Source organism: Empidonax traillii, unplaced genomic scaffold, assembly GCF_003031625.1.
Source record: "Empidonax traillii isolate 1590-97213 ecotype Southwest subspecies unplaced genomic scaffold, ASM303162v1 scaffold1224:size237778, whole genome shotgun sequence".
NCBI lineage: Eukaryota > Metazoa > Chordata > Aves > Passeriformes > Tyrannidae > Empidonax > Empidonax traillii.
In genome coordinates this window covers 108,342-134,964 of record NW_020956417.1, presented here as the reverse complement: position 1 = coordinate 134,964, position 26,623 = coordinate 108,342, and the positions used below count along the sequence as shown (strand labels likewise).

At 51.8% G+C, this 26,623-nt stretch overlaps 1 protein-coding gene across 10 annotated transcripts in view; it reads right to left on the bottom strand.

The window, feature by feature from the left end:
- The window catches only part of MAP4 (microtubule associated protein 4), a 111,380-nt gene that overhangs the window by 61,413 nt on the left and 23,344 nt on the right, over positions 1-26,623 (bottom strand). For all 10 annotated transcript variants that reach the window (XM_027905954.1, XM_027905953.1, XM_027905958.1 and 7 more), the window contains exon 3: positions 24,251-24,316. In XM_027905954.1, the coding sequence (XP_027761755.1) occupies positions 24,251-24,316 (66 nt within the window). The remainder of the gene's footprint in view (positions 1-24,250; positions 24,317-26,623) is intronic.

Sequence of the window (26,623 nt, the reverse complement as noted above, 5' to 3'; positions counted from 1 at the left end):
AGGACACTTTCCACTCCAGGAATGTTATGCCCTAAGAGGAGTTCACAATTGTAGATGAGATCCTACAAAGATTCTGATCCAACCAAACACAAATAAAACATGTTTTATTTTCAGGCCTACACGCACTCAGAACCAGAGACTGGGAATTCAAAGGACAATTCCAGCAAACACAAGATCTTCTACTCCTTGGCTTCCAGAGAAGGCACTGAAGAGCTGCCCTGGAACAAATGCAGTTTGCCCATCCCTGGAGTTATCCCTGCCCTGTGCTCTGCCGAGAGCCCCCCGAGCGGTGGGACCTGGCACGGGGACGCTGCTTTGCTGCCAGTGGCTTTTAGCTTTTATTCTGCCACATGGCTCCATTTGCCATGGTTCACTTCAGCAGCAGGAGACAGAAGGTTCCCTGGCCAGGCTTTCCATCAGCTCTGCCTCCTCCATGGGATAAAGGACGGGGGGACACACGGAGGCAACAACCCCCCTGTCCCAGGGAACGCTGCCCGAGCCCCGAGTCCTGCAGCGGCTGAAAGGCCGATAATTCAAGCAGGAAATATGTCATTAATATCTTATTTTATAATATAATATGATTTTTATGCTATTTTATTTTATTTACATCTGCAAAGCGCTTTGAAGATGAAGTGCCACTACATGTGTCAAGAGACATTATTATTATTTACGATTATCTGTGGTGCAGAACAGCAAGGGATTTAATTAGATTGTACTGGAAATTCCTCCAGACAGGAGCCTGTCATTTGTGTGTCTATAAAACTCTATTTAAAGCAAAAAAAAAAAAAAAAAGAGACACTAAAAGTCCTTGACAGCGCGAGGAAGAGCCTGGGAGCAGTTAAAAACATTCGACAAGAACTTCTTCAAAGCTGATTTTTGGATTGGACCCACACGAATGCTGAGCAGCTGTAGAGCACACACTGCTCCAATTCTAAATATTCTCAATAAATCTGTTTTTTAGACCACAAAAACACATTGGCACGCTGCCACGATCAGAGATCTCCCTTAAAATCAGGGTTATAAAGGTAAAGCAGAAGTCAAAGCTCCCCTCTGGTTTTGTTGCAGTGGACAGGTTGTGTTCATGCCTTCCAGTGAGGAGGGGAACCTCCCTCAAGCCCACGCTGGGCTGGAGGAGGAACAAACTGTACAGGAGACAGAATTGCACAGGGAAACATTTCCATGTGGCATCAGATGAAACCAAGCTGAGCAAAACCAGTGGTGTGAGCGAAGCCTCAGCTCCAGCAGAGCCCCAAAGGCCAGACCAAAGCTGGGTCAGGAGCAGCTGTGACTTCACTCCCCAAGTCCTTCGAAATCTGAACCAAAGACCTGCACGTTCTCCAGACAATATTTTCATACCAGGTGCCAATTAAAAACCCAATCCAACCACTGCTTCCCAGCAATCCCAACGTAAGGAGGGATCCAGGGAGCTCTGGAGGGGGCCAAGAGGACAGAGCCAGAGCAGGAGCAGGGACAAAGCTCCTGAGCCTGGAACAAACGTCCCTTCCCTGCAGCCAGTGCCAGGATAACCCCAGAGAACAGAGACTGCTGGGTCAGGATAAACATTAGCAAAACCCCCCCTTGCTATTCCCAAAGTGTTTTCCAAGTTCTTTGCCCTACAGCCATAAGGTGGGCACTTCCAGCTTATTCGTCATCCCGGCCCCATCCCAATATTCAGCTCCTCCTTATCGAGCTTGGAACAGGACAAACGTGATCCCAAGGACTCAGAAAAGAGGATTTCTCAGTCCCAGCCCTGCAGCCCCTCCCAAAACACATGTTCTGCCTCCGACCTCCAAACAAGAGACACAAAAGCAACAACAAGGAGAAGCCAAACTCTTCCAAGGACCAGCCCTGAAAGTGCCCGTTAATATGAGCCAGCAGCAGATCGTGCACTCGACACGAAATGCAAATCTGACAGATCCCACAAACCTGTAAAGCAATTTTAGTCAGTATTAAAGCTCAGTGGTAGCTGAAAATCCGGTTACGAGCGCTGATAATATAAACCAGGGTGGGATTAGAGCTTACAAAGTCTTGCTTAAAGGAAAAAACACCAGTAACAGCGTACTTACAAAGCAAACTTGCCTCTGACAGGAAAAATAAGGATCCCATGCAAGTGGCACCTTCCCTGCACTGATCCCAAAGAGAGCAGGACATTCAGCGGAGCTGCTGACGGCGGAGATTTGTTTGTTTTCTCATCCCTCTGCAGAGATCAGCACGGCCACCTCCCCCACCAGGGCACAGCTAATCCAGCCCAAAGAGCCCTTCTGGCCACCCAGCCCGTGCCGGGAGTGCCCCGAGGAGCGATCCCTGCCCCGAACCCCTGCAGGACATCCCCCAGGGAACGGCCAGCCAGGAGCTCTCCCGGCAGGGGATTACAGGGTAAAGCCTTCTCGCTGCAGGAGATGCTAATCTTGGGGAGGTCACCGGCCAGACCTCCTGAGAGAGGTTAAGTATCTTCCAAATTAATGAGTGTGCAGCCAGGAGAGGCCCCTGCCAGCAGCCAGGGAAGGGACTTAAGGGCTTCCTTCCCATATGGATCTCCTGGGGGATCTGCCTGGATGTCCCCACTGCTCCACCTCTTACAGGGATGCCAAGAGGCCTTGCTGGAACCACCACCCAAGAGCAGCAGTGTCAGCAGCTGGCAGAACAGGCCAGGACAGCAAATTCCCATCAATCCCAAAGGGAATGGAAGTCCACACACCCTCACACCCTCTGCGGGGTGTGGCATCTGCTACCTCGAAAAGGAGCTTCAGAATCAGGGAATTCCAGAATGGTTTGGGTTAGAAGGGACCTGAAAGCTCATCCAGTCCCATCTCCTGCCATGGGCAGGGACACCTTCCACTGGCCCAGGTTGCTCCAACCTGATCTTGGAAGATTTCTGGGGTTGGGACAGCCACAGCCTCTCTGGAAAATCCATTCCAGGGCCTCCCTACCCTCACAGCCAAGAACTCCTTCCCAATATCCCATCTCTCCCTGCCCTCTGGCATTGGGAAGCCATTCCCTGTGCCCTGTCCCTCCATGCCTTGTCCAAAGTCCCAGCAACGAGAAGCAAATTAAAATCCAGCACTGAGCCGGATGGGGAAATGAAGATCAGGAATCTATTACAGGTCATCAAGAAGCTGCAGGGCATTTCAGACGGATGCTGACAGCTCAAGAAGGGTTTTATTGCCTTCCTTCTGAAATTCCATGCTGTTATATAACCCGGAATGCTAAAAGAGCTCCGTGCATACGACTGTCAGAACCGGTATCTCCAGACTCGGGAGATGCAAAGTCAGGAACTTGAAAGTTCAACACAAGGTTCATGTTTTGCCTTTTACAAAAATCTGCAAGGGGAAAAAAAAAAAAAAAAAATTGCAGTTGCTACAGTTTCCTGTCCAGCTTTTTTTCCTCCCTCACTTATCCTTCCCAGAGGGACATTTTCCAGCGGCGGCTGCTTCGTCATCGATTGAAAGGCAGAACCACAGAGGTGCAGAGAGAGCTCTCAAACCCCACTCTCTGCTCCAGTTGCTCCAAAAGCCACGCTTGTTGTCCTGCTCCCTGCTGGGAATGTCAGCTGCTCAGGAGGGAATCCTTTAGCACACCTTGGATGGTGTCACAGAAGTCTCCCCAGACCCCCCCAGCGCTCCGGGCTGCCAGGCAGGACAGCTCCCACCAGGAACCCTCTCCAGATTCCTCCATCCAGAACCACACTCGACAGACTCCACGCTTTTTAACAGCAAAGGCACCTGAAGTTCTATTTTTAACCAAAAGACTTGCTAAAGACTCATTTCCACAGCGCTGGAACTATACTGGGTGTTGGGAGCTGGGGAGGGACTGGGGACAAGGCATGGAGGGACAGGACGAGGGGGAGTGGCTTCCCACTGGAAAAGTGGAGATGTAGGTGGGATATTGGAGAGGAATTGTTGGCTGGGAGGGTGGGGAGGGACTGGAATGGATTTCCCAGAGAAGCTGTGGCTGTCTCTGGATCCCTGGAAGTGTCCAAGGCCAGGCTGGATGGGGCTTGGAGCACCCTGGGTTAGTGGAAGGTGTCCCTGCTTGGGCTTTTTATTTGGCTTTTCTCAACTGAGATTTTGGAAGCCCAGTGATACAGCTGAGACCCCTGTTCCACTTGGGGTTCCTTCCTAAACCCGTGGGCCTTCTGATGTCCTTGGCAGGGAATATTTCACTCCACAGCCACAGCAAAGCCCCCTCAGACCTGCTCAACAGGCCCAACACGAGATGCAGATGATCTGAAAGAACATACAAAACAACACATAGAGAAAGCCCAGAGCAGGAACACCAGGACTGAGTCAGCTGAATCACTCCCCCATCCCCTGGCTTTGGATCCAGGCTCATAACTGGGGAGAAGGAGGACAAGGTTTGTGGACACCCTGACCAGGCTGCCTTGTCTGAAATACCCAAAATTCTGAGGCCAAAGACCCACAGTGAGGGAACCACCAACTCCTCACTTCGGGCACACAAGGCCCATCCAAACCCCAGCGTGCTGGAATGGGAGAGAGCACCAGAGATCCCAGGATCTCTGAGGGTGGAAAAGCCCCCCAAGGTCACCGAGTCCCCCCTGTGCCCATCCCCACCTTGTCCCCAGCCCAGAGCACTGAGTGCCACTCCAGGCCTGCCTGGGACATCTCCAGGGCTGGGCACTCCAAACCTCCCTGGGCAGCCCCTGCCAAGGCCTGACCACCCTTTCCAGGGAGAAATTCCTGCTGATGTCCCACCTGCCCCTCCCCTGGCCCAGCCTGAGGCTGTTCCTCCTTGTCCTGTCACTGGCTGCCTGGGAGAAGATGCCAACCCTCCCCTCGCTACAGCCTCCTGTCAGGGGGTTATAAAGAGTGAGAAGGTCCCCCCTGAGCCTCCTCTTGTCCAGGTGTGAGGGCCAGGAGGTGCAATCTCCCCTCCTCCCTGCTGCCCAGCCTGCACACAGAGACCCCACGAGCACACAGGGCTGGGGGCGATGGGACCACGACCCCAAATCACACAAGTTCAGTGTAACCCAAGGACCTGCTGCCCCTCCCCAGAATGTCCCACTGAGCTGTGCTGCTGTAACATCCTGCAGGATCCTCCTGACTCCCAGAGCAGCAAAGAGGAAGGAACTCCAAGGAATTGCTGGGGGGAAGAGCAGCCCCTCCGTGCCCGGAGCAGGGGGAGCGTGTCCCTCCCTGTCCCCCCCCAGCAGTGACACTGCAGTTTCCAGCCGTGACCTGCAGCGCTGTCAGCCCTCGTTCAGAGCAGGGGGAAAGCTATCTCCCCTGAAAGGGCTGTTGCCAAATTTAAACAGCTTTATCCTGATTCAGGGAACGCTCCAGTTCAAACGCCGCATTCAGAGTTCTTCGGTGGGGCAGAGGCTGGAGCAGCGTCTCAGCCCTGGCACTGAGGAGACTGCCCGTGCTCCAGATTAATCCAGGGTCAGGAAAAGTGCAGGATACTTCACAGCAGAAGCCTTGGAGAAGAGCAGAGGCAGCAGAAAGGAGCCAGCATAAGGACTCACTCAGCAAAGGTCAGAGCTGAGCTTAATGCTCAGACCTTTCAAATGTGGACACACAGGGACAAGAACTGCTCACCCCTGGGGGGTGGGAGAGCTTTGGCTTTCAAGGAAAGCAGGTCTGGGGGAGTCCTTTTCCTCCAGGTAAACTGATTTAGGCTCTTGAACAGGGACACGAGTCTCCCCTGAAGCTCTGGAGAGGTGGGGAAGGGATGAGAAAGATGAGAAAACCCTACCAGAGACACACCAGGCCCCAGACAAGCAACCTGGGGTTTTGGGAAACTCAAGGGTCTGGAGGGACAGGACAAGGGGGAATGGCTCCCCACTGCCAGAGGGCAGGGTTAGATGGGATATTGGAAGGAATTGCTGGCTGGGAGGGTGGGCAGGCCCTGGCACAGGTTACCCAGAGAAGCTGTTGCTGCCCCTGGATCCCTGGAAGTGTCCAAGGCCAGGTTGGATGGGGCTGGGAGCAACCTGGGCTGGTGGAAGGTGTCCCTGCCCCACGGCAAGGGGTGGAGCAAGATGAGTTTCCAACCCAAACCAATCCATGATTCTCTGGTTCTACTCTTGCTCAGCAGCAAGAGGCCCAGGAACACCCTCCAGTCCAGCCCAGATGATGGGCCTGTTCCCAAACACACTGCAGGGAACCCTGAGCTGCAGCCTGGACTGCTGCCAACAGCTCGAGGGGCTTCACGTCACCATAACCACAGAGGAGCAGGTAAAGCACCCCCTTCTGCCAGCCTGCACACAGGACTGGGACTGGCAAAGTGCCCCCTGCTCCCAAGAAATCAAAGAGCTACAGGAGTGTATAAAAAAAATATACCTGAGGTATAAAAAGCCAGTAAATTCTTAGAGAAAATAACCCCCACCTCCCATCTGATGATGATTTAGTACCTCCTGCTGAGGAATTCCAACCTTCCCTAGGCTGTATCCTCCTGCTCTGACACCAGAGCACATTTACCCAACCACCACGAAAAATAACCCTGCAAACTTCTCTTCAGCTGAACACCAAAGCGCTCCTTTATCTTTAGGATCACAAGGAAGCAGAGGATTTGTCCTCACCCCACAGCAGACAGACCAACCCCTTTCTGCTCTCTTCGTGCGAAGTGCTGGATGATTGAGGTGTCTTTCCAAGGCTCCACATGCTCCCCCTGTCCCAGACTCTCCCATGTGCCTGTGTGACAGACACTGGGCAGAGCTGCCCAGCCCAGCCATCACCAGGAGCAACTGGAGCAGAAGAGCTGCCTCCACCTCCCCACCCTCACTGCTCCTGGAGGACCTGGCTGCTCCTTCCCTCCCTCCTTCCCTGATCTCCTGCAGATCCCAAATCCCCTCCTGACAACCTCCAGGGGCCGAATTCCTACTTGAAACACGATCAGGGCCGGAGAGGACAACAGAAACAAGCGAAAGCAGCACTTACAGCCCCTGCTGGGCGGTCAGGAGCTCCAGGCGTGTCCCTTGGCAAGTCAGCGTTTACAGACCCGGGGAGAACAAGGTCCACGCACCAGCAGGTGGGAAGTGCTCAGGCAACTACCTGACCCATTAATAAGCACTTCTCAAGAGCTATTTCCTGCAGCTGAGAAGGCACAGAACTGCCTGAGCCTCCTCAAAAGTCAGAGCAAGGAAATCACGTTACAGACCCTGCTGTATCTATGCCTGGTTTGGTGACTCGTCAACAGGAGGAGCTTGGAGGGCTGTTCCATCACTCCAGCTGCTTCTGGGCTGGTTGTTCCATCACTCCTTCCAGTATGTCTTCATTAATTAGGTTATAAATTAATAATGGTTCACACCTCTAAGCCAGGTGTGGTGCCTGCCCTCTCCCTTCCCTGGGACTACCCATCCCTGTGCCAGGAGCTGCAGGCAGGTGCTGGGCACTCTGGCCTGGATAAAGCCTGTGCTACAGCCCTGCTAAACAGCAGCACTTCCCAGACAATAAAACCCAGAGCTAAAGCAGACAAGGATCTGACCCTGCAGCCTTTTTTGCATCATTTTCTCCTCCATCTCCGTTTAACGGGTTTTCTTCAACCTTCTCTTATGTCTAATAAATCAGAAATCCTCTCCTTTTCGCCTCCTGCACTTCAGGACTTGTAAATCACGGTGCTCTGTAATCTGAGGGGTTTTAAATCTCTCAAGCTGTAAGTCCCATCTTCCATTTTTATTAATTTCCTCCTTTTTCCCAGACCCCTTAAGGCACTCAACACAGCCACGCTGGAAATGGTTGATGAACTCTTGCCTATCCATACAAATCCCTTCCCTCCATCAGTTTTTTTAGCACTTCATTTTCCCAGCAGATTTAACTCCTGAGATCCCTGACTGCCAGGATGAATTTCAATTGATTTCCCTTTTCTCCCTCCTGCTCATTTGCCTAAAAACTGCCAATTTTGTCATATCCCCCGCTTTCCACCTTACCTCATCCCGCTCTCCCAAGTAAAACCGTGCTCTGGGGGCAGCACCAGCTCCACCATTAACCCTTCTCCTGGTTCAAAACATCCCAACTATTTATTTGGGATATTTCCAGACCACGAGCCAACACTTCTCCCCAGGAGCCGTCAAGGAGGAAGCCACTCTGAGGACTAGCAATGAATTACAAATATGCAAAGAGTGTGGGAACGCTGAAAAAAAATCTCCCTGTAATCCTGCCCCACGTTCCCCCACTCAGGATCAGCAGCTCCATCCTGGGATCGTCGCTCGGATTCAAAAACGCTCCATCCCTTTTGACCTACATACCTTGGCACTTGGCTTCACGTGAGATGTGCAGGAGCCACTCCGAAGTGACAATATTTACTGTCACTCCTGGAGCACATAAACACACACAGATATAAATCTGTCTATACTCCTATATATATATATATATATTTAGATATTCCCTCCCGCTTCCCAGTCCCATCTGTGGGCACAGGGAGTGCCCATATGCTGGTGCAGAACGAGATGGTGATAATGGAAATAAAGTGCTTAAAATAGAACCCTTCCCCTCAGCACCACAGTCGTGTTTGTTCAGCGCTGCCGCTGCAGCCCCTGCTCACACACATCGCCCTGACCTACTTTTGTGCCTCCCCAATCCCAGGGCAGAGCTCGGAGCTCGCGGGAGGAATCGGAGGCAGTCGGGAGAAATGGCTCTGCCACGTCTGTAACGGAGTTTTATGGGCATTAATTCCAGCGAGTGTCAAACTAATGACAACGAGGGAACATCAAAGCACGGAGCCATTTGCATAATACTGGAAGGATCTACAATTCTACTGCTGTTTATTCGGGAAGCTCCTGCTCAGAGGCTGAGGAGGATGACACGCCGTCGCTGCTCCTCGGGAACCGTTCTAATTTACAGCAAAGAGGCCGCCGGTTTTCGAGGAATTTCATAATTCCTCACCGAGGAGTTTCTGATGTTCTGTGGTGCCAAACAAACCCTGCCAAGGCTATTTTCTCCCCGCAAAGCTGAGCAACAAACCCCTTTATTCCCGTGGCCAAGCCTCGAGAGGCTGAGCGCGCATCTGAGGGCAGAGCTCACCTCAAAGCCAGGCTGGTGGGAGCTGCCACCTCCACACCCCCCACCCGAGGTGCAAGGAACAAAAACCACGAATTATCCCTCAGATCCCTGGTGTCACGTTGAACTGTCTCACCTAGATGTGCCTGACAGAGCCGGGGCTGGGGCTCAGAGCCGCGGCAGGACCGCGGAGGCTCCCGCTGTTTGACGGTGACTCGAGCGGACGTTCCCAGGGTTCTGGGGAGACGTTCGTGGCCACATGGAGAGCTGCAGTGAACACACTGCAGGGCATCGCTGCGCTGGGCCAGACAGGGCTCCTGGGCTGGCCTGGGCTTAGGAAAAACACACCAGGGCACAGCAAGTCTGACCTTGGAGCCCAGTGGAGCTGCCCCTGCTCCAAGGGGAGAAGGAGCGGTGGGGTCTGTGGGCACCGACTTGGGGGCACGTTTGGAGGCTCCAGAACGGGGTCTCATCACAGCTCAGCAGTGGGTGACTCCAAAGTACACCAACGAGGGGAAAAAATCATGAAACTGCCCCACAAAGTCTCTCTGGGGGTATGGCCTGAAACGCCAAACTGGAATTTTGGGTGTACATTGAGACACATCAGAACAGAATCCCAGGACGGGTTGGGTTGGAAGGGACCTGAAAGCCCATCCAGTGCCACCCCCTGCCATGGGCAAGGACACCTTCCACCAGCCCAGGTTGCTCCAAGCCCCATCCAATCTGGCCTGGGACACTCCCAGGGATCCAGGGGCAGCCACAGCTTCTCTGGGAAATCCATTCCAGTCCCTCCTCACCCTCAGAGGGAAGAATTCTGCCAATATCCCACCTAAATCTCCACTTTTCTAGTGGAAGCCATTCCCCCTTGTCCTGTCCCTCCAAGCCCTTGTCCAAAGTCCCTCTCCAGCTCTCTTTAGGCACTGCTAAACCTGCTCTTGCCCTGGTTAAGTGTCCAATTCAGGGAGGTTTGGTGCTAAAACATCTTTATGCAGCAGCCTTGGCAGGACTGGGGATACTCCCGAGAGAGAAAAGCAGCACAAGGCTCAGGAGGTAAAAACCTGATGCAACCCCCGTGCCCAGCATTTCTAAAATCGACAAGAAGAACACAACTGGCAGCTCAGACCATTAATTGGCTCATTTATTTACTTCTTTCTTTCTTTCTTTCCACCTGGAATTCCGCCAGGTAAGTCTAACCTTCCTCAACCCTCAGCCACTAAAACAGGCAAGTCTAATTTGGACCTTTCCATGACTATCTGGTTTTCATATTCAATCTGAGACCAAGCCTCAGTAGAGTACAGTGCTGCACTAATCACCTGAAACTGTGACAAACAGTTAAATGAAGATTTTTCTCTTTTTTTTAATCTTTAAGAAGAGTCCTTCTGGTTGTAAGATTGAGACCTGGAGTCCCTAAAACCCTGCAAAGCTGCATGTGAGTAACAGTTTGAAAGACAAGCTGTTTGCATCCCTGGAGAGCAGGAGAGTGTTAATGATGGAACATCACAGATTTTCCAGACAAAGCTTGGGAGACTTGACGTAGCTGAAAGCCAAGTATTTTTATCTGTAGCCAGGGGAAATGTTAGGGAAAGTGGAGACACAAGGAAATGACACAAAGGTAAATAAAGAGTTGGCTAAGTGACAAGTGGCAAAGCAATGTCAAAAGGGGAATTCTCCTCCTGGAGGAACAGAACCAGTCATTAGAGTGTGAAGATTAAGAAGGCAAAATAACTCTTGCCTAATGTTTTTATTTTTAATCTTATATATCAAAAAGAGTTCTGAGGAAATGAAGTTAAAAGACAAAGGCAGTGGACGGTGTTTGATGCCATCCCCGGCTCGTTTGAAGGAGCAACTGGAAAGGGAAGAACAACCACAGGGTGGTCTCAGGCAGCCAGTCCTGGACCTGTCACCCCACCTTGGGCTTCAAAGATTCTCTCCCCTTGATCCAGCAGAGTCTGAGCCCAGCACCAGCACTGCACACTGGACCACGATCTGTCCCCTGCTGGCAGATCTCCCTCTCCAGCCTCACATCCCAACCCGCTCCCAAGACGGGGGACTCCGAGGCACAAAAAGCTGTGCTCCAATTAAGGCAGAATTCGTGGCATCAAACCAAGACCCAGACACCTCCATCCCTCCTCCTCTGCCAAATCCCATTACCAGGGACTGTCACACAGCCCCTGCACACGGGTGATGAGACCCATGGGCACTGCTCTGCTGGCAAACACTGTCCCTCCCCACGTCCCGGCGCTCCCACTGCCAGCTCCTGCTGGGAAGCAACAATGGCAATGGTTGGCTCAGGAAACCTGAGTTCTCCTCCCAGCCTTCCCACTCGCTCCCCACGTGGCAGCATCATTAACTCCCCGTGCATCTCCCTCCTGGATCTGGTAAACAGCCATCTCCCATCATAAGCTTCCTCTGCACAGGCAAAAAAAAGGACTCCAGAAGAACAAAATGTTGGGTTTCAGTTCCCCAGCATCTCTGAGGGAACTCCCAACCCTCTGAAATACAAGTGACTGCTAAACCCCAGCAGTTCAGGCAGAGCAGAGTTTGCCCAGACTCTGGTTTTTCAGGAAGTCAGACCAACCTGAGGGCATGGAAAATGTAACTTCATGGAATCACGGAATATCCTGAGCTGGAAGGGACCCTCAAGGGTCATCAAACTCCTGACCCTGCACAGGTTGAACTTGTCACAGAGAACTACAGAAAATTCTCTTTAAGAACACACAGGTCAAATCCCTGTGCTCTAGTTAAAAGCAAGAAAGTTAAACACCATATAAGTTACTCGACCAAACAAAACCAACATCCCTCCCAGATATTTTGTTGGGGGGTGGATTGTGTTTTGCCCATGTCCTGGAATGTCATGTCACTTCTAATTTCATAGGTGCCTAAAGCACCAACTGTCTCCAGACACAGCCCTGAGGCCCCAGGGTCGCTCCCACGGGAGCTGTGGATCCTGCACTGTTTGGGAGCCTTGACTGATGCCAAGAGACAGAGTCTGGTCCAGAAACCTCCATCCCACCCGGTCACCTCCAGGAAACAGCTCAGTTTGCCTTTCCCTGCTGCTGAAGGGAAGGGACAGAGCAGTGGGAAGAGCCCCCTCCTCCCACAGGGCCCTGGAGCCGCAGGAACGAGCAGCTCAGTGAGGACAGACCAGCTCTGATGGACCAAGGTGAGCTTTGATCCATCACACGGAAAGAGGAGGAGCAAATACTTTAAAAAAAAAAAATCCACCATGGCATTTTGCACCATTTCCAAGAGCAGGGTGAGCCTGGATTGCAAAGAGAGAGGAGACTGTTCCGAGGGGACCGGGCAGAGCTCCCTGAGCCCGGAGAGGAGGAGGATCCTGAGCCCCCCTCACTTCTTGCTTCCAAGTTTTATAACTCCAGAAAGCAGGAAAGCTTTCCTGCTCTGCCATTCACTCAGGGTAATTCAGGTAATTTTTATGCTGCTCTTGACAAAAGCCTGAGCATTTCAGAAACACCAGCTCTGCAGAAGGTGCGCTGGGTAATTAACGGGTTGAGCTGGTAACGAGCTGCACGAATTGTACCGAAATAGCCGAGCATCTTTAGCATTTCCTGACTTCTCAGGGAGTCACTCACGCAAGCCGAAGCGAGCTGAATTTGTGCAAACCCATCTCCACAGAGAGCAGTTTTGGGGGGTTCAACGAGGAGCCACGAGCAGCTGGCTCAGCACTTCGCCCCAGTTTCCACTTGCTCAGCCACCGAAAAGCTTCGCTCGCTCCGAGGGGAACATTTGCTCTCACTCCCAACCACCACAGACCCCCTGAGCAGCCTCATCAGATACGTTCCCTAACTACAACATTTTCCTTTTCCCAAAAAAAAAAGGTCAGATTAATCCAAGATTACCCCCCGTACCAATCCCACGGGAACGCTGCGGCACCAACAGCTGCAGCGCAGCTATAAAAGATAAAATGCACAATATAATCAGCCTTACCCTATTTGCAGTGATGGGACTGAACTGGAAGAAGATTAAAGAGCTCAGGCCACCGAGGGAGCTACAACTAGAGCCAGGATTAGGGAAGTTTTCTATCCCCCAGGTTCATATTTAGCCCGTGTCACACGACCTCTCAAAGCCACCCCAGCACACGAGTCCCTCCCGAGCGTTTTGTAAGCAGGATAAACCCCTGCTAAATCCACTTCTACAAGCAGAACCTCAGGTTTGGAACAAGGAACAAGAGGTGGAAAAGGAAAGTTGAGCAGGGAGAGCCTGGGAAGGAGAGAACAGCACCTCCCACACGAGCCCACCCTCCCGGCGGGCCCCGGCTCCGCGGCAGCTCCCGGGGGGAACCAGAGCCGGCAGCTGCCACCCCCTCCTGCCCATCCCCGAGGACCTGGGACCCAATCAGTCCCCTCCTTCCTTGCTGCTCTTTGCTCTCAGCTCAGTAGCTGCTCCCTGGGGCTCAGCCACGCTCCCAGCTCCAAGGCAAATATTTACCAAGTGATCCAATGTCAAACATAAATCCTCGCTACGAAGCCAAAGAATTAACCCATCTGGCAAAGAGGTGATGATCAAGTGTTTGGAGTGAGATTAATTTTTCCTGTCTTCTGCAGTTGTTTATTCTCTCTTGACAAGCCCCTCAAGCACACATGGCATTGAAATTCCCTAAATTTAATCCAAAGGGGCACTGCAAAGACTCCACATGAGTTACTGGAACAAGCAAGGGAAGAAACACGACGTTGTTTGAAGCACTGAAGAAGAGGAAAGAAGAAAGTATCTTCTTAAGCTGCAGTGGAGTTCCAGAGAGACAAATTAAAGGAAAATTAGGTAATGTAAGTGTAGGGTAACAGCATGACTCTGGGTGAGAAGCAGTGAGGGTAAACAGCCCTACTTGCTTGCAGCAATAACACTCAGTCTCTCTGCTTACCTGCCTCGAAAACCCTTGAGAACACCAAGAGTTTAAAAAGGCTGCCCTGGTGTCCAACCACTCCCAGGACTACGGGCACAGAAATATTCTGGTTCCACAGGAACAAAGTTCTGGGAAGCGACAAGCTGATCTTGTGCAAAGGCTGGTGAGCTCCAAGGATGGACAGAGAAAAGGCTTCACATTTTCCAGCAGGTCTCAGCCTGCACAGTTCTGCAGCACAACCCCCCAAATCAGCAGGTTTAAGTGCGCTAATGACACATTAAATTCAAGGTATAAGCTCCAAAGTTCACGGCTTGAATATTTTAAGCACCAGCTACTTGCTCAGGAAATTCAAGCCTTGTAAGACCCCATTAATTCACCCAGCTGTCAGATCCCTGCTGGAACAGCTCCTGAACACGCTGCAAAACCGAGAGGGTTTGTATTCCCGTTTTTTAAACCTCACTAAGCCTCGCTGTTAATCTTTTAATAGACTCCAGCATATGTACGACTTCATTGTAAGCTTTTTAATTTCCTATTCAACGAGTCGAGCCGGGAACGTCCCACCTTTGAAGCAAAGTTTGAGGCAGAAAGTGAAAAGCCAAAGAGCAGGTCGCTGGGAAAGCACCAGTTGAGACAGACACAGCCATGGCAACAGCGCTTTTCACACAGAAAAGGTCCCTCCTTCTCCTTGGAGCCAGCACAGGAGCTTCCCATCATTCCCAGAGCTGTACCAGTCCCAACACTCACTGTCCCTCCACGCAGCCCTCTGGGGGCCCAGGGTGACACTGGGGACAGAACAGCACACTGGCTTCCTGAAAAACCTGCATCCTAATTCCCAGCCCTTCCCCTTCCTCATCCCGGTGTTCGGCTTTCCCATATCCCGACACCGCCACAGCCCAGGACCTCGGAACCCCACAGCGGCTGGGTGGGAAGGGACCGTAAGGATCACCCAGTGATGAAGGGCAGGGACACCTTCCACCAGCCCAGGGGGCTCCAAGCCCCGTCCAACCACCCCATTCCACGCAGGGATCCCCCACTGGTGTCCTGAGCCGGGCGGGATCGGCAGGGGCCGAGGACACGGCCAGCTCCACGGAGCACTCCCACGGAGCTGCCACGCTCCACTTTCCTCCCAGAGCAGAGCCCGTTACACAACAGCTTAAGCTGCTTTGACACAAACAGGAGCAGGGCCCAGGGAAAAGCTCCTCGAGTGGGTCATTTCACATATGGAAACAGGGCCGTGATTTATGGCCCAGCACTGAACCTGGGGGTGGAATCAGCGCTCCAGGACAGCCTGGGGGGCAGATGATTTACACCCCCTTTGCCTCCTGCAGCGCAATCACTGAATCATGGATGGTTTGGGGTGGAAAGGACCTGAAGGATCATCCAGTGCCACCCCCTGCCATGAGCAGGGACACCTCCCACTGTCCCAGGTTGCTCCAACCTGGCCTGGGACACTCCCAGGGATCCAGGGGCAGCCACAGCTTCTCTGGGATTCTACCTGTGCCAGGGCCTGCCCACCCTCTGCAGGTGGGGTCTCATCTGAGGGGGCAGAGGGGCAGAATCCCCCCCTCCCCTGCGGTCCACGCTGTGGGATCAGCCCAGAACATCCAAAATCATTACAGAAGGAAGGATTTACCAAACTGGGAGCACAAATTCCCGTCTTTTAGGCCACATTCCTTCACCGTGGTCAGTGCATCTCCCCACCACTCCCACATGAGACATGACTATTGACTCACAGAGACGTGGATGAGCACGAGGGATTCAAGGACTAGGAGCTCTCAAATACACCACTTTTAGCCCAGACCTGCAGTGTTTTATCTCCAAGCTGCTGCAAGACACCCTGTGCACTTACAGAGCTGTTGTTTCTGCCTCACAAACACCTTCCCAGTGCAGGAGAGCTCAAGTGTCCCTCAGGTACATTAAACCAGGCACTGCAGATGAGCTGTGATAATAAATGTGCACTGAAGTGGCAGACCTGAGCCCTGATGATCTCCTGAGTCATCTCCCTGTGATCCGAGGGTTCGGTGACTTCGTTCTGCTGCACCAACACTCCAGACCCTGATCCAACCCAGGGCCTGGCAGGGGCTCTTTGTTTTCAAAGCTGCATCCTGTGCTAAACAACAATTTACCTGATCTTAGAATGGTTTGGGTGGAAAGGGACCTTAAGGATCACCCAGTGCCACCCCTGCCATGGGCAGGGACAGCTTCCACTGTCCCAGGTTGCTCCATCCTGGCCTTGGACACTTCCAGGGATCCAGGGGCAGCCACAGCTTCTCTGGGCAACCTGTGTGTTACATTCCCAGTGTTTATAAGCACTTAACAACTGGGACATTTCCTTCTGAACTGCTGGTTCATGGTTCTCATGCTCTCAGGAGCTGAGAGGACGCAGGAACCCACGACCTCCTCTGCTGAAAGAGCACCAGGACCCCACAGACACAACCCCTCATCCCTCTACCCACCCTCCAGGAGCTGGGGGAAAGCTGCACATTCCCTGGAAGGGTCTCTGTCCCCCACCCAGGGTCCTCACTGTGGCCAGAGATCCCCCCCAGCTGCCACCTCACCTTCCTCCAGACACCCAACTGCCCTTCCCCATCCATCCCCGGCCTGAAATACTCACCCCCAGGTCAGGGACAGGCACACACACATAAACCTGAGTCATCCCCATCAGAGAGCTCACCAAACCTGCTCAATTATTCACTTTGCTGCTTTTTTTAGAGCGAAGCCACGGGAAACGTGAACTCCCCGCTGGTGACCATGGCTGGTGCATCCTGAGCAGCCTGCAAAGCTCTCCCTTCAGCCCAGAAAATACAACAGCCTCTGCAAATAAAAACTTGCACCGAGAGGGAAATACACAGGCAGGTGAAAGAGGAAAACCAGCTTTAATTAAAATAGTTTTAATTAAAAAAGCACAGCTGTAAGTGTCCTATTTACCAAACACCGAACAGAAGGAATGGATTTTTTAGGGGGACCATTGTGCTTTTTTGTTTTAGGGGTTTTTTTTGTTTGTTTGTTTTTTGTTGTTGTTGTTTTTTTATACCTGACAGTTTCTTGTAGGTTTTTTTGTTGTTAGGGGTATTTTAACTCTGTGTACTCCCAACTCACCAGCAAAAAGGGGGGTTGATAACAAGCAGCAAAGGCTGGACCTCAGCTGAGGTGGCAGCTAAATGCTCCCATTGCATACATCACCTCCTCTGGAATACTGAAGTGTGGATTAACCCAGATGTTACTTTTCCAAGAATCCTCACAAAATCAGGCAGATTTTTAAGTACCATGTGAGTCCAGCATGGAAATGAGCATCCACCTTGCCAATCCCCAGCTCCCTTTTTATTCCAATCCCCTGTGCAAAGCCCTTTTCCTTCTTTGTAGATCCCTGCCACCCCCCCAACAACAAAATCAGGTGGCTTGTGGAAATAACACATTAAAATGGAAATTGGGCAAACTGATTCTTTAGAATCCCAGGATGGTTGGGCTGGGAAGGGACTTTAAAGCCCACCCAGTGCCACCCCCTGCCATGGGCAGGGACACCTCCCACTAGCCCAGCGTGCTCCAACCTGGCCTTGGACACTTCCAGGGATCCAGGGGCAGCCACAGCTTCTCTGCCCAACCTGTGCCAGGGCCTGCCCACCCTCCCAGCCAGGAATTCCTTCCCAATATCCCATCTAACCTGCCCTCTGGCAGTGGGAAGCCATTCCCTGTGTCCTGTGCTGCTGTTCCCTAGGGCTGGATGCAGCTCTGCAGGGGGGTCTCACCTGAGCTGTGGGATCAGTGGGATCTCACAGTGGGATCTCACAGTGGGATCTCACAGTGGGATCTCACAGTGGGATCAGCCCAGGGCAGGGGGGGTTCTGGGTCCAGCACACATGGCCAGGGCACGGGCAGCTTCTTGTTCACCAAAACCCCTAAATCTTTCTCAGGGCTCTCCATCCCTTCACCCACCCAGCCTGTCTGTGCTTGGGATTGCCCTGCCCCGTGTGCAGGACCTTGCCCTTGGCCTCGCTGGACCCCCTGAGGTTGGCACAGCCCCACCTGTCCAGCCTGTCCAGGTCCCTCTGGATGCCCCATCCCTTCCCCTGGTGTGTGACGGCCCCACAGCTCGGTGTCCTCAGCAAACTGGCCCAGGGTGTGCTCAGTCCCACTGCCCATGTCGCTGCCAGAGCTGTTGGACAGTCCTGGGCCCAGTCCTGACCCCCGAGGACCCCACTCCTCACTGGCCTGCACTTGGACACCGACCCACTGACCACAGCTCTGAGTGTGACCATCCAGCCCATTCCTTACCCCTGAGTGGCCCATCCATCAAATCCATGTCTCTCCACTTTAGACACAAGGCTGCTGTGTGGGACAGCGTCAAACACTCTGCACAACACCCTTGTCTTCGAGGGACACGTTTTCAAACATCTGCCCAGGCAGCAAACCATTCCAGTTTCAGCCACTTCCCTCTTCCAGCAGCACCGACAGGAGTGGTTAATCCAGACATGCAGCTCCTGCAGGAACCAGCCACGGACAAGCAGCACGACCCAAGAGATTCTCAGCACAGAACCACTCTGCAGAGGTTAGTTTGACATGTTTATTAGGGTGATTTATTCAACAGCAGTTACAGCTTCAGTCATACAGAGCATTGCAGTCATTGGTCCAGAATCAGCAGTGACAACACACAGCACTCAAGCACAGGGAGGTTTAGTATGGGAGAGGTAAAGATCATCTCCAAGGACTGGAGAAAAGCATGGACAACAGGAAATTCAACAGAGGAACACTTTTGGTGGCTGCCTGGCTTTCAGAAAAGGGAAGCTGCCCAGGGAGACAGACACACTGCTGCACATTCAGCCACTGCACTGAGCTTTCAGCCAGATACAGTTTGCGGGAGGGACAAAAGACCCCACACCCCGTACAGACCCTCCACCAGCCCCCAGGAAAGCACAACCACGACATGGCAGAGCTTTGGGTGAGCCCTGGGAGGAGGAACCACCCCAGACACACGGCACAAGCAGCTCTCCCTCTGCCCACGAGCGAACCTGATGGCGTTCCAAATAAACAGGGATGTGAACGTGGGGGTGGAAAACAAAGCGGGGGTGAAATGGAATGAACTGTCCGTGTCTGCAGCGAGACAGTGACTGAACCTGGGGCTGCAGGAGCAGCCCTTGGAACGCTCCAGACTCTGCTGGGCCTGGGGAGCCCCATCCAGCCCCATCCCCCCGAGCCAGGGGGCCCAACTCCCCCACCCACCTCGCTCTGCAGCTCCAGGGGCACACACTCCCCTCCAGCCAACATTTAAAGCATTATTGCATTTCAATAAAGCCTTCAGACAACCTGAAGCCTTCTACAATTCCATCTGAAAACGCCTCTCTGTCAATTATCACTTATTCTCTACTTCTAGGGCACAGAGAGTTAAGGCAAAAGGTGAGAAAGGATGGCTGAGGAACCAAGCTAAAGGGACGCTGCCTTGCTCCAAAATCAACCTCATTTACAAAAAAATTAGCTATGGAAAGGTCTTTAGAAGTAAAACCAAGAATACAACAATCTCCTTGCATGGCCACAGACACCAAAAATCCCCCGAGAGGAAAGAACAACCTGAAGGATTCAAGGGTTGGACTCCACGACCTTGGGAGGTCTTTTCCAGCCTAAATGACTCGGTGAACTGTGTGGTGTCCTGGCCAGGCTGGCACGTGGGACCAGGAAGGGAAGAGCCCAGTTTTGGGAGCTGGCAACTCCAGGCAACGGAGTTTTCCCAGAAACAACAACAACTAGAGGGTACCAGGGGTGCTCAGGTGTAACCTGCTCCCTTCACAACAAGATATCTTCAGGCAAGTGAAGGTCCTAGTACCCATATTTTGTGCAGTTTGGAAAATCAGGTCCTACCTTAGACTGGATTAGGGTTCAGTAAATTCTTACCATCAGGTGTTGTAGGCAAAGGACCTCTCAACAACAACACAATTACCCTCACACAGAACATTCCCTCACCTACAAAAACCCAGGCTGAGCCCGTCTCAGGTGAAATACTGCCTTGTCCCTCTAAATGATTTCCTCCTTTCCCATTCTGTTGGTTTGGTTTGTGTTTGGAAAGCTTTGCACCGCTGTGGACACAGCAGGAATCTCACTGCACTTGCTGAGCTCCTGTAGCTCTGTTTCAGATTAAAACAGGCCCCTTCCTTCTGCTGTTGCTGCAGATTTTCAGGATTATTTCAGTGCAGATTTTACAATTTAGTCCTTTAGCTTCTCTCAGATTATTCCTCATGGCAGGTAAAATTCCACCCAAGGCTGTCATTCCCCAAAGGAAGCCCGAGGCGAGAAGTTAAAGAAAGGCAATTCCCTTTCTTGCTTCCAGGGCTTTTAGGAAGGAGAACAACAGCAAAGCAGCTTCCTAAGGCAGGAATTTGGGGCTGGTTGTTTTCCTTTATACCCCCACTTGATGGCAAGTGCTCGAACCCCATAATCCATCCCTCAGGAATCAGAGGTGATCCACCTGTACCTCAGGAAACGTGGTTTTCCCTAATCTGTTCCTCAAGTCTAGTAAGTGCTATGATCTGGAAACACCCCTTTTGAAGAAAACAGCATTATTACAGGTAAAAACCTGATGTGGGAGGGTTTCAAAGCAGCAGGGACAAAGGCAGGAACTCTACAAGGCTGTGGTGAGTGTGGGGGGGAGGGGAAGGAGCTGCAGTCCTGGTGGACCCATCCGCTAGGAAAGCACAACTTGGAATCTCCAACCTTCTGTTGCTGAGCACCCACGAAAACGGAGAGAAATTAAATTTGAAAGTGACCAAACAGAAAATGGAGCCGTGGTCGTGATTTCAAACCAGAATGGTGCAGTTCAGAACATCGTGCACGTTTGTGCTTACACAAGGAGAGGGAGGTTTCAACAAGCACTGCAGAGCACAGGGAGGAGGAGGAGGAGGATGGAGCGCCGCCAGCACGGCCACCCTTTGGCTTCTTCCAAGGAGGCAAAGCAAGAGCTCTGTTAAAATGCTGAAGATTTTAGAAGTGTAATGGCAGGTAGAAAAGGACACTGGTCTTGTGTCAGTGGCAGCCCCAGTGTTAGGAGACAGTCTAGGCTTCTAGGAGGAGAAAATAGAAGAGAGGAGAAGAAGGAGGAGAGGGAAAGGGGACGGGGAGAGGGGCAAGAAAGCGCAAGTGGTTAGTAAACATGAACATCCAGGTAGCACACACTGCTCAACAAGCAATACTTCATTTAGTGCAGCCAGGACATTTGCCAGAAGCCACTTTGGAGACAGGTGGAATTTTGCTTTCAGGAGTGTCTGGAGATGTCTCGCCGGTGCCACGGAGCCACCTCGGCGCTCGGGCTGGCTCAGGGACACCCGGGGGTCAGCAGAGCTCAGGATGCTGCCTGAAAGCCCAATTTGCACTGAGAGCAGAGTATTTCTGTGACCCAATCTGGGATGGGAGAATTCCAAGCCGGCTGGGCTTCCCCTCCAGCCAGCCAAGGGCAGCACGAGCATGGAGCCGGGACACTTCCCCTGGGTGCTTCTCACCTGCCAGCAAGACAGGGAGCAGCACCCTGGACAAGAGGCATCCAGATTAAATCATGGGACCATCCTTGATGGATTTGTGGCCAGAAATTTGGTTGGTTTTTTATTTTTAATTATAGAATTCCTTTGAACTCTAGGCAAATATCCTGCAACAAGGAGTGGCAAATCGAAAATTACCCAAGTTATTTTTTGTTTTAAACCTGCTGTCGGAGTTTTACCGAGCCCTGCCTAACCTCTGCATGGTGAAGGTCCCCCCCTCAGTACCTTATGCCATCAGGAATGACACGCTAGTAATGATTCCCCATTTCCCTTGCTGATTCCCTGAGCTCTGGGCTTGCCTTCCCTCGGAATGCTGCTCCAACTGCTCTATTTATCCTTATAAGGAAGAACTGGATTAACAGCAAGGCTTGCAGTCGGTGTGCCCAGCACCCAAAGCCAGATGCAGTTCTCAAATTCCCAAAAAACACCCCCCCCAGGCCAGGCACCAATGGTCACGTAAAGCTCAGCACTGCCAGGAACTGAACCCCTGGGAGCTGCTGCCTCCCTTCCCAAAGCCCTGAGCCGTGCACATCCCTGCAGGAATGGTTTAAACAGCACTGTCACACTCAACATAACTCAACACCAACCCAGGGTTTGCCCCCCACCTCCAGGAGTTTTGGGTTTCTGCCATGTGCTGCATTAAGGGGATGTTGGAGCAGGGCATCGGTCTGGAGGCACCACAGCCTGCCAAGATTTCAGTCCTGACTGATTCCCAGCTCTGCAGACCCACCCCACGGGCTGTAGATAATGCTGCAAGTCATAATATCAAATCATCACCTTGTTCTATTTGATTAGGGAACAAAAAAAAGCACAGCAGAGCTTCCTGTGCTGCAGCCCAGAGAGATGCACGTTTGTGTTATCAAACACCCTCACGACACCTTTCCCTTGGAGCCTGTCCTGCAACCCAACTCCAACCCAGTTCTCCTTTCAAAGCTCTCTCTGTAGCTTTTAGCAGGGGTTTGTAGCCAAATGCTGGTTTCCCTGAGCATCATCACCTTCCTCAGCTCTCCCTCAAGGTGCTCCATTCCCCACCCCTGCACGGGGCTCCCATCCCACATCCCTAAAAACCATTCCAGCTTCCAGACACAGACAGCTCCAGGAGCAGATCCAGCTGGAATTAAGCCAGCCAGGACTTGGAGGTGGCTTTGGGCCAGGGCCTCCAGGGCTTGCTTTAGGCAGGACCTGCTCCAGGTGCTGCTGCTCAGCTCAGCAAAATCGGGATGGAAACTCAGCATTCCTCCTTCTCCCTGCTGGATAAGCATTTCAATACTGCACCAGGAAAGGGGGGCAGGGGGAAGAGGCTGGGAAGGAATTGTGTCGTGTAAATCCTCTGTTATTCTGGAATGCCCTAATTAACTGGATGCCCACGACTCCTCAGCCCTGACGTGCTGCTCTCCCAGCACTTTGATGTCGCTTTTAGACAGGCTGGAACAAGAAGGGGAAAAAAAGATCCAACCCTGCCCCACAAAGAGGGAACGTATTAATAAATTAAAAAGCCTCAGACACATAAAAGCATCTTTGATCAAAGTTGTTAACATTTAGTGTGTGAAGAGTTAAACCCCCACAAAGCAAGGGCGAAGCAAATAAAGGATTTTTTAAACACAAGTCAGAAGTTCAATACAGAAGTGCCGATGCATTTAATTAGTCAGACCCAGAGTATCATAAATCCAATTTTATTCCTATCTCCTTTTAGTTCTAAGTATTAAAAAAAAGGGAGGAAGTATCCTCAGGAAGGTTCAGAAGCGCTCTTAATTTCAGTTTAAATGATAAAAGATGCACAACTTCATCTTGACTGAATTTACAACATCAAATTAAGCACATAGATCAATTTTCATATTCCCATCCTCAATAAGGACACGAAACTCACTCACACTCTAAATCAAACTCTGATATTCTAAAGAGAATTATAGCAAAGAGATGTTTCAATTCCTCCCCATCTCCCATACACTCATCATTATTTCCTGATTATTTTTTCCCCCTTGGGGCCATGCCCATGGATCAGGAGGGGTGTAATGCTGGGAGCACCCAAACAATCTTAGCAATGATCTGTTCTGGAGATGAGCTGGAGGGCATGACAAGAGAGACCAAATAAATAGTTCTTACCAATGTCGGGATGACAACTGACTTTGGAATATTTCATCTCAAGAAAGGAGAGATGCCACAGTCAGAGTCCTCACCACGGAGGGAAGCAGATGGGTTGGAATTTTGGAATTCACAGCAAAGAAGACCCGAAGGGAAGCAGTGCTTAACTACAACTAAGAGAACATCAACACAGCCTCAGCACATCAGGCTGATTGGAAAGATCAATTATTTTCCAGGTTCCTCACAAGTCTGAAATATTTCTCCACTTCAGTCACGAGTTCCTTGCAGTCAAAATCCATCCTAATGCTACAGAACAAGGTCCAGAAGGCCTGGGTGGCACCTGGGACAAGCTAAAGGAGGCGTGGGAGGTGTTTACAGCAGGGGAGTTTGGGGTGGGAGGAGAAGCTGCAGAATTCAGCAGGGTCCTGGCAGTGAAGAAAAACTGCACCAAAGGATGGTGGAGTTGGACAAAAATCACTGTCAGTCTCACAGGGAGCAGCAGAAGCCATGGGTCAGGGAGAGCTCAGCTCTGGAGGTTATGGACTCACTGGAAAACCATTTCTATCAGAGCCCTGGACGTTTCCTTCCCAACACTGACCATGGATAAAAACACACCACCTTCAGAGCAAGGCTTTGGGCAAATGAGCCACTTCAAACCCCAAAGAAAATGAAGCTTTGCTCCACCAGAAATCCTCTGAAAAGGTCATTAAACCAAACCCAACCCCCTGGGAGGAAACCAGACTCACAAAGAAGATGCATTTGGCCACGGTGAAGCCTTAGTGTTCTGACAACAACCAAAGCAGTGGCTGTGCCTCCTCAGGACACCCAACACGTACCTGTGCGATGATCTGCCAGTCCATGGTCACCGTTCTCCACCACCGTGGGGCCACAGGCTGAAGAGTCTGCAGGGAATCAAAGCAACTGTTAACACTGGATGCAGCCAACCTCAATCCAGAACCTAAACCCAGCATGGTGAGGACTCAGTGGAATGGTTTGGCTGGAAGGGACCTTAAAGCTCACCCAGTGCCACCCCCCACCACAGCCCACCTTCCACCAGCCCAGGTTGCTCCAAGGAAGGGGTGTCCCTGCCCATGGCAATGAGCTGAGCTTTCAGGTCCCTTCCAATCCAAACCATCTGGTACCCTCTGACTTCATGACACTGAGTGGTTTTAGTTGAGCACCACAAGCAGCACAAGCCCCCAGAGCAGCTCAGCTCCGCAGGCCATCAGCTCTGCTCATGGAGGAGGAACACTCAGCCTTGGCTTCAAACACCCTGTAAATAAATAACACAGGCTCCCTCCCCAAGTGACACACACTCAGTCACCTGGAGCTGCTGCTGTCCCTTCCCTGAGCTCATTTCATAACAAAGCCGTGGTACCAGTGCCCTTCAGACACACACAGAGCTTAATCCAACCCTCAGGGAAGCACAAGGAAAACTCTTCCCAGCTACATCAGTGGCTCATCCCGGTGTTTTAGGAAAATTCTACATGAACTTGCCAGTTTACAGAAAAACATACACCTACACCCTCCTGAAGGAGCTGAAAATACTCCAGGGATCCCTGGACCTGTTTCTCAGCAGTTCCACACGCCAGCTCCTCCTGCTGCCAGGCTTTCCAAGGTCTGGTGTTCACTGGAACGGTCCTAACTGGTAACTGGGAGAAGAACTGGCAGTCCCTGCATTCCCTGAGCAGTCCAGGCAAGGAGAAATGGGGGCCAGGGGGTGGTTATACCACACTGTGTCACAGATGCCAGGAGATCTCCAAGGAATTACACAGGGGAGCCACGCAGGGCCTGCTGAACCTTCCAGGCAACAGCGAGGGAGCTCAGCCCTGCTGCAAGAACCACAGGATCTCCTGAGTCGGAAAAGGACCCACAAGGATCATCAAAGTCCAACTCCTGGCCCTGCATCAGGGGAATTTCTCCCTGGAAAGGGTGGTCAGGCCTGAGGTGAGCTTCACACCGCACATGGCCCACCCAGGGGGGTCTCAGGGGGCAGCTCGGTGATTCCAGCTCTTCAGAAAACAAGCACTTCACCTCTAGAAAGGCTTCATGGAGAGACTGATCTCCAGGCACAAAAAGAAAAGCCAGGACACCCCCACCTGCCCTACCCAGGGCTCTGCAAACTTGGAACAAAGAAAACCCTCCCAAAACGTTAGCCAAGCTGCCCAAACCCTGTGGGAGATGGAAACAGGGGCAGCTCAAAGCCAACTGTACCTCCACAGGGCACGATCAGCAGATCAAGCTCCTGACCAGGAGAAAACTAAAGGAGATTTTTGGCTCAAAGTGGGTTCCTAAACAAGCAGAAGGCTCAGAAATGCCACACCTTTCCTTGGGAAGGATGAAGAGTAGGTAGAATTGTTTTCTTTGCGGTTTCAGCTTTTTTGGAAGACAAGCTTCCAGAAAAATCAGGTCATATCAAACCAACTCCAGGCAGCACGAGCGGTTGTTATTTTTATGTCTCTGAAGGTCAGTGCCTTTGGAGCAAATCAATCTGATTTGAGTTTGCCACAGCACAAGAGCAAAGCTCCCAGAACCTTCCCAGGGCCGGGTTCTCCTCCCCTCATATTCCAAATTGCATAAAACCAAAAAAAACATGTCAAGATGTTGTAACGACCTAATCCCCATCAGAATCACAAGATAGTATTTGCATCTGGCTCGTGGATCAAAGGATTGTTTTTATATAAACAAATTTAAGGCAGCACTCGCTAAACCGATAATCTCAAGCAAATGGCCAGTGCCAACATAACCCCCTAATCTCCAGCAGTGACTGGGCACAGCCCACAGGGGCACAGCCCACCCCCCTGGACAGGACCCTGGCAGGGACAGGACCCCTGAGGGCAAAGAGAGCTCTGGGCAGGACAGGTAAGGGGGGGAGGTGTTGGAGCAGAGTCATCCTGCAGCTCTATCATCCCAGCACACCTTGCTGTGAACAGATTTCACTGACCACTGGCAAAGAACTCTGAAAAAAAAACCACGAGTGGGAATAAAAACGCTGATGAAGAGAGTCAAAACCAGCTGGTGAATCTTAAAGCAGGAGCTTAACCTATTTCAATGCATAGGTTTAAATGTTCTGTCTCAAAATCACCTGCAGAGCTGCCCCAGCCCTGGGAACAGCAGCAGGAGGACGTGGAGCTGCTGCAGAGAGTCCAGAGGAGGCCCCGGAGCTGCTCCCAGGGCTGGATCCCTCTGCTCTGGAGCCAGGCTGGGAC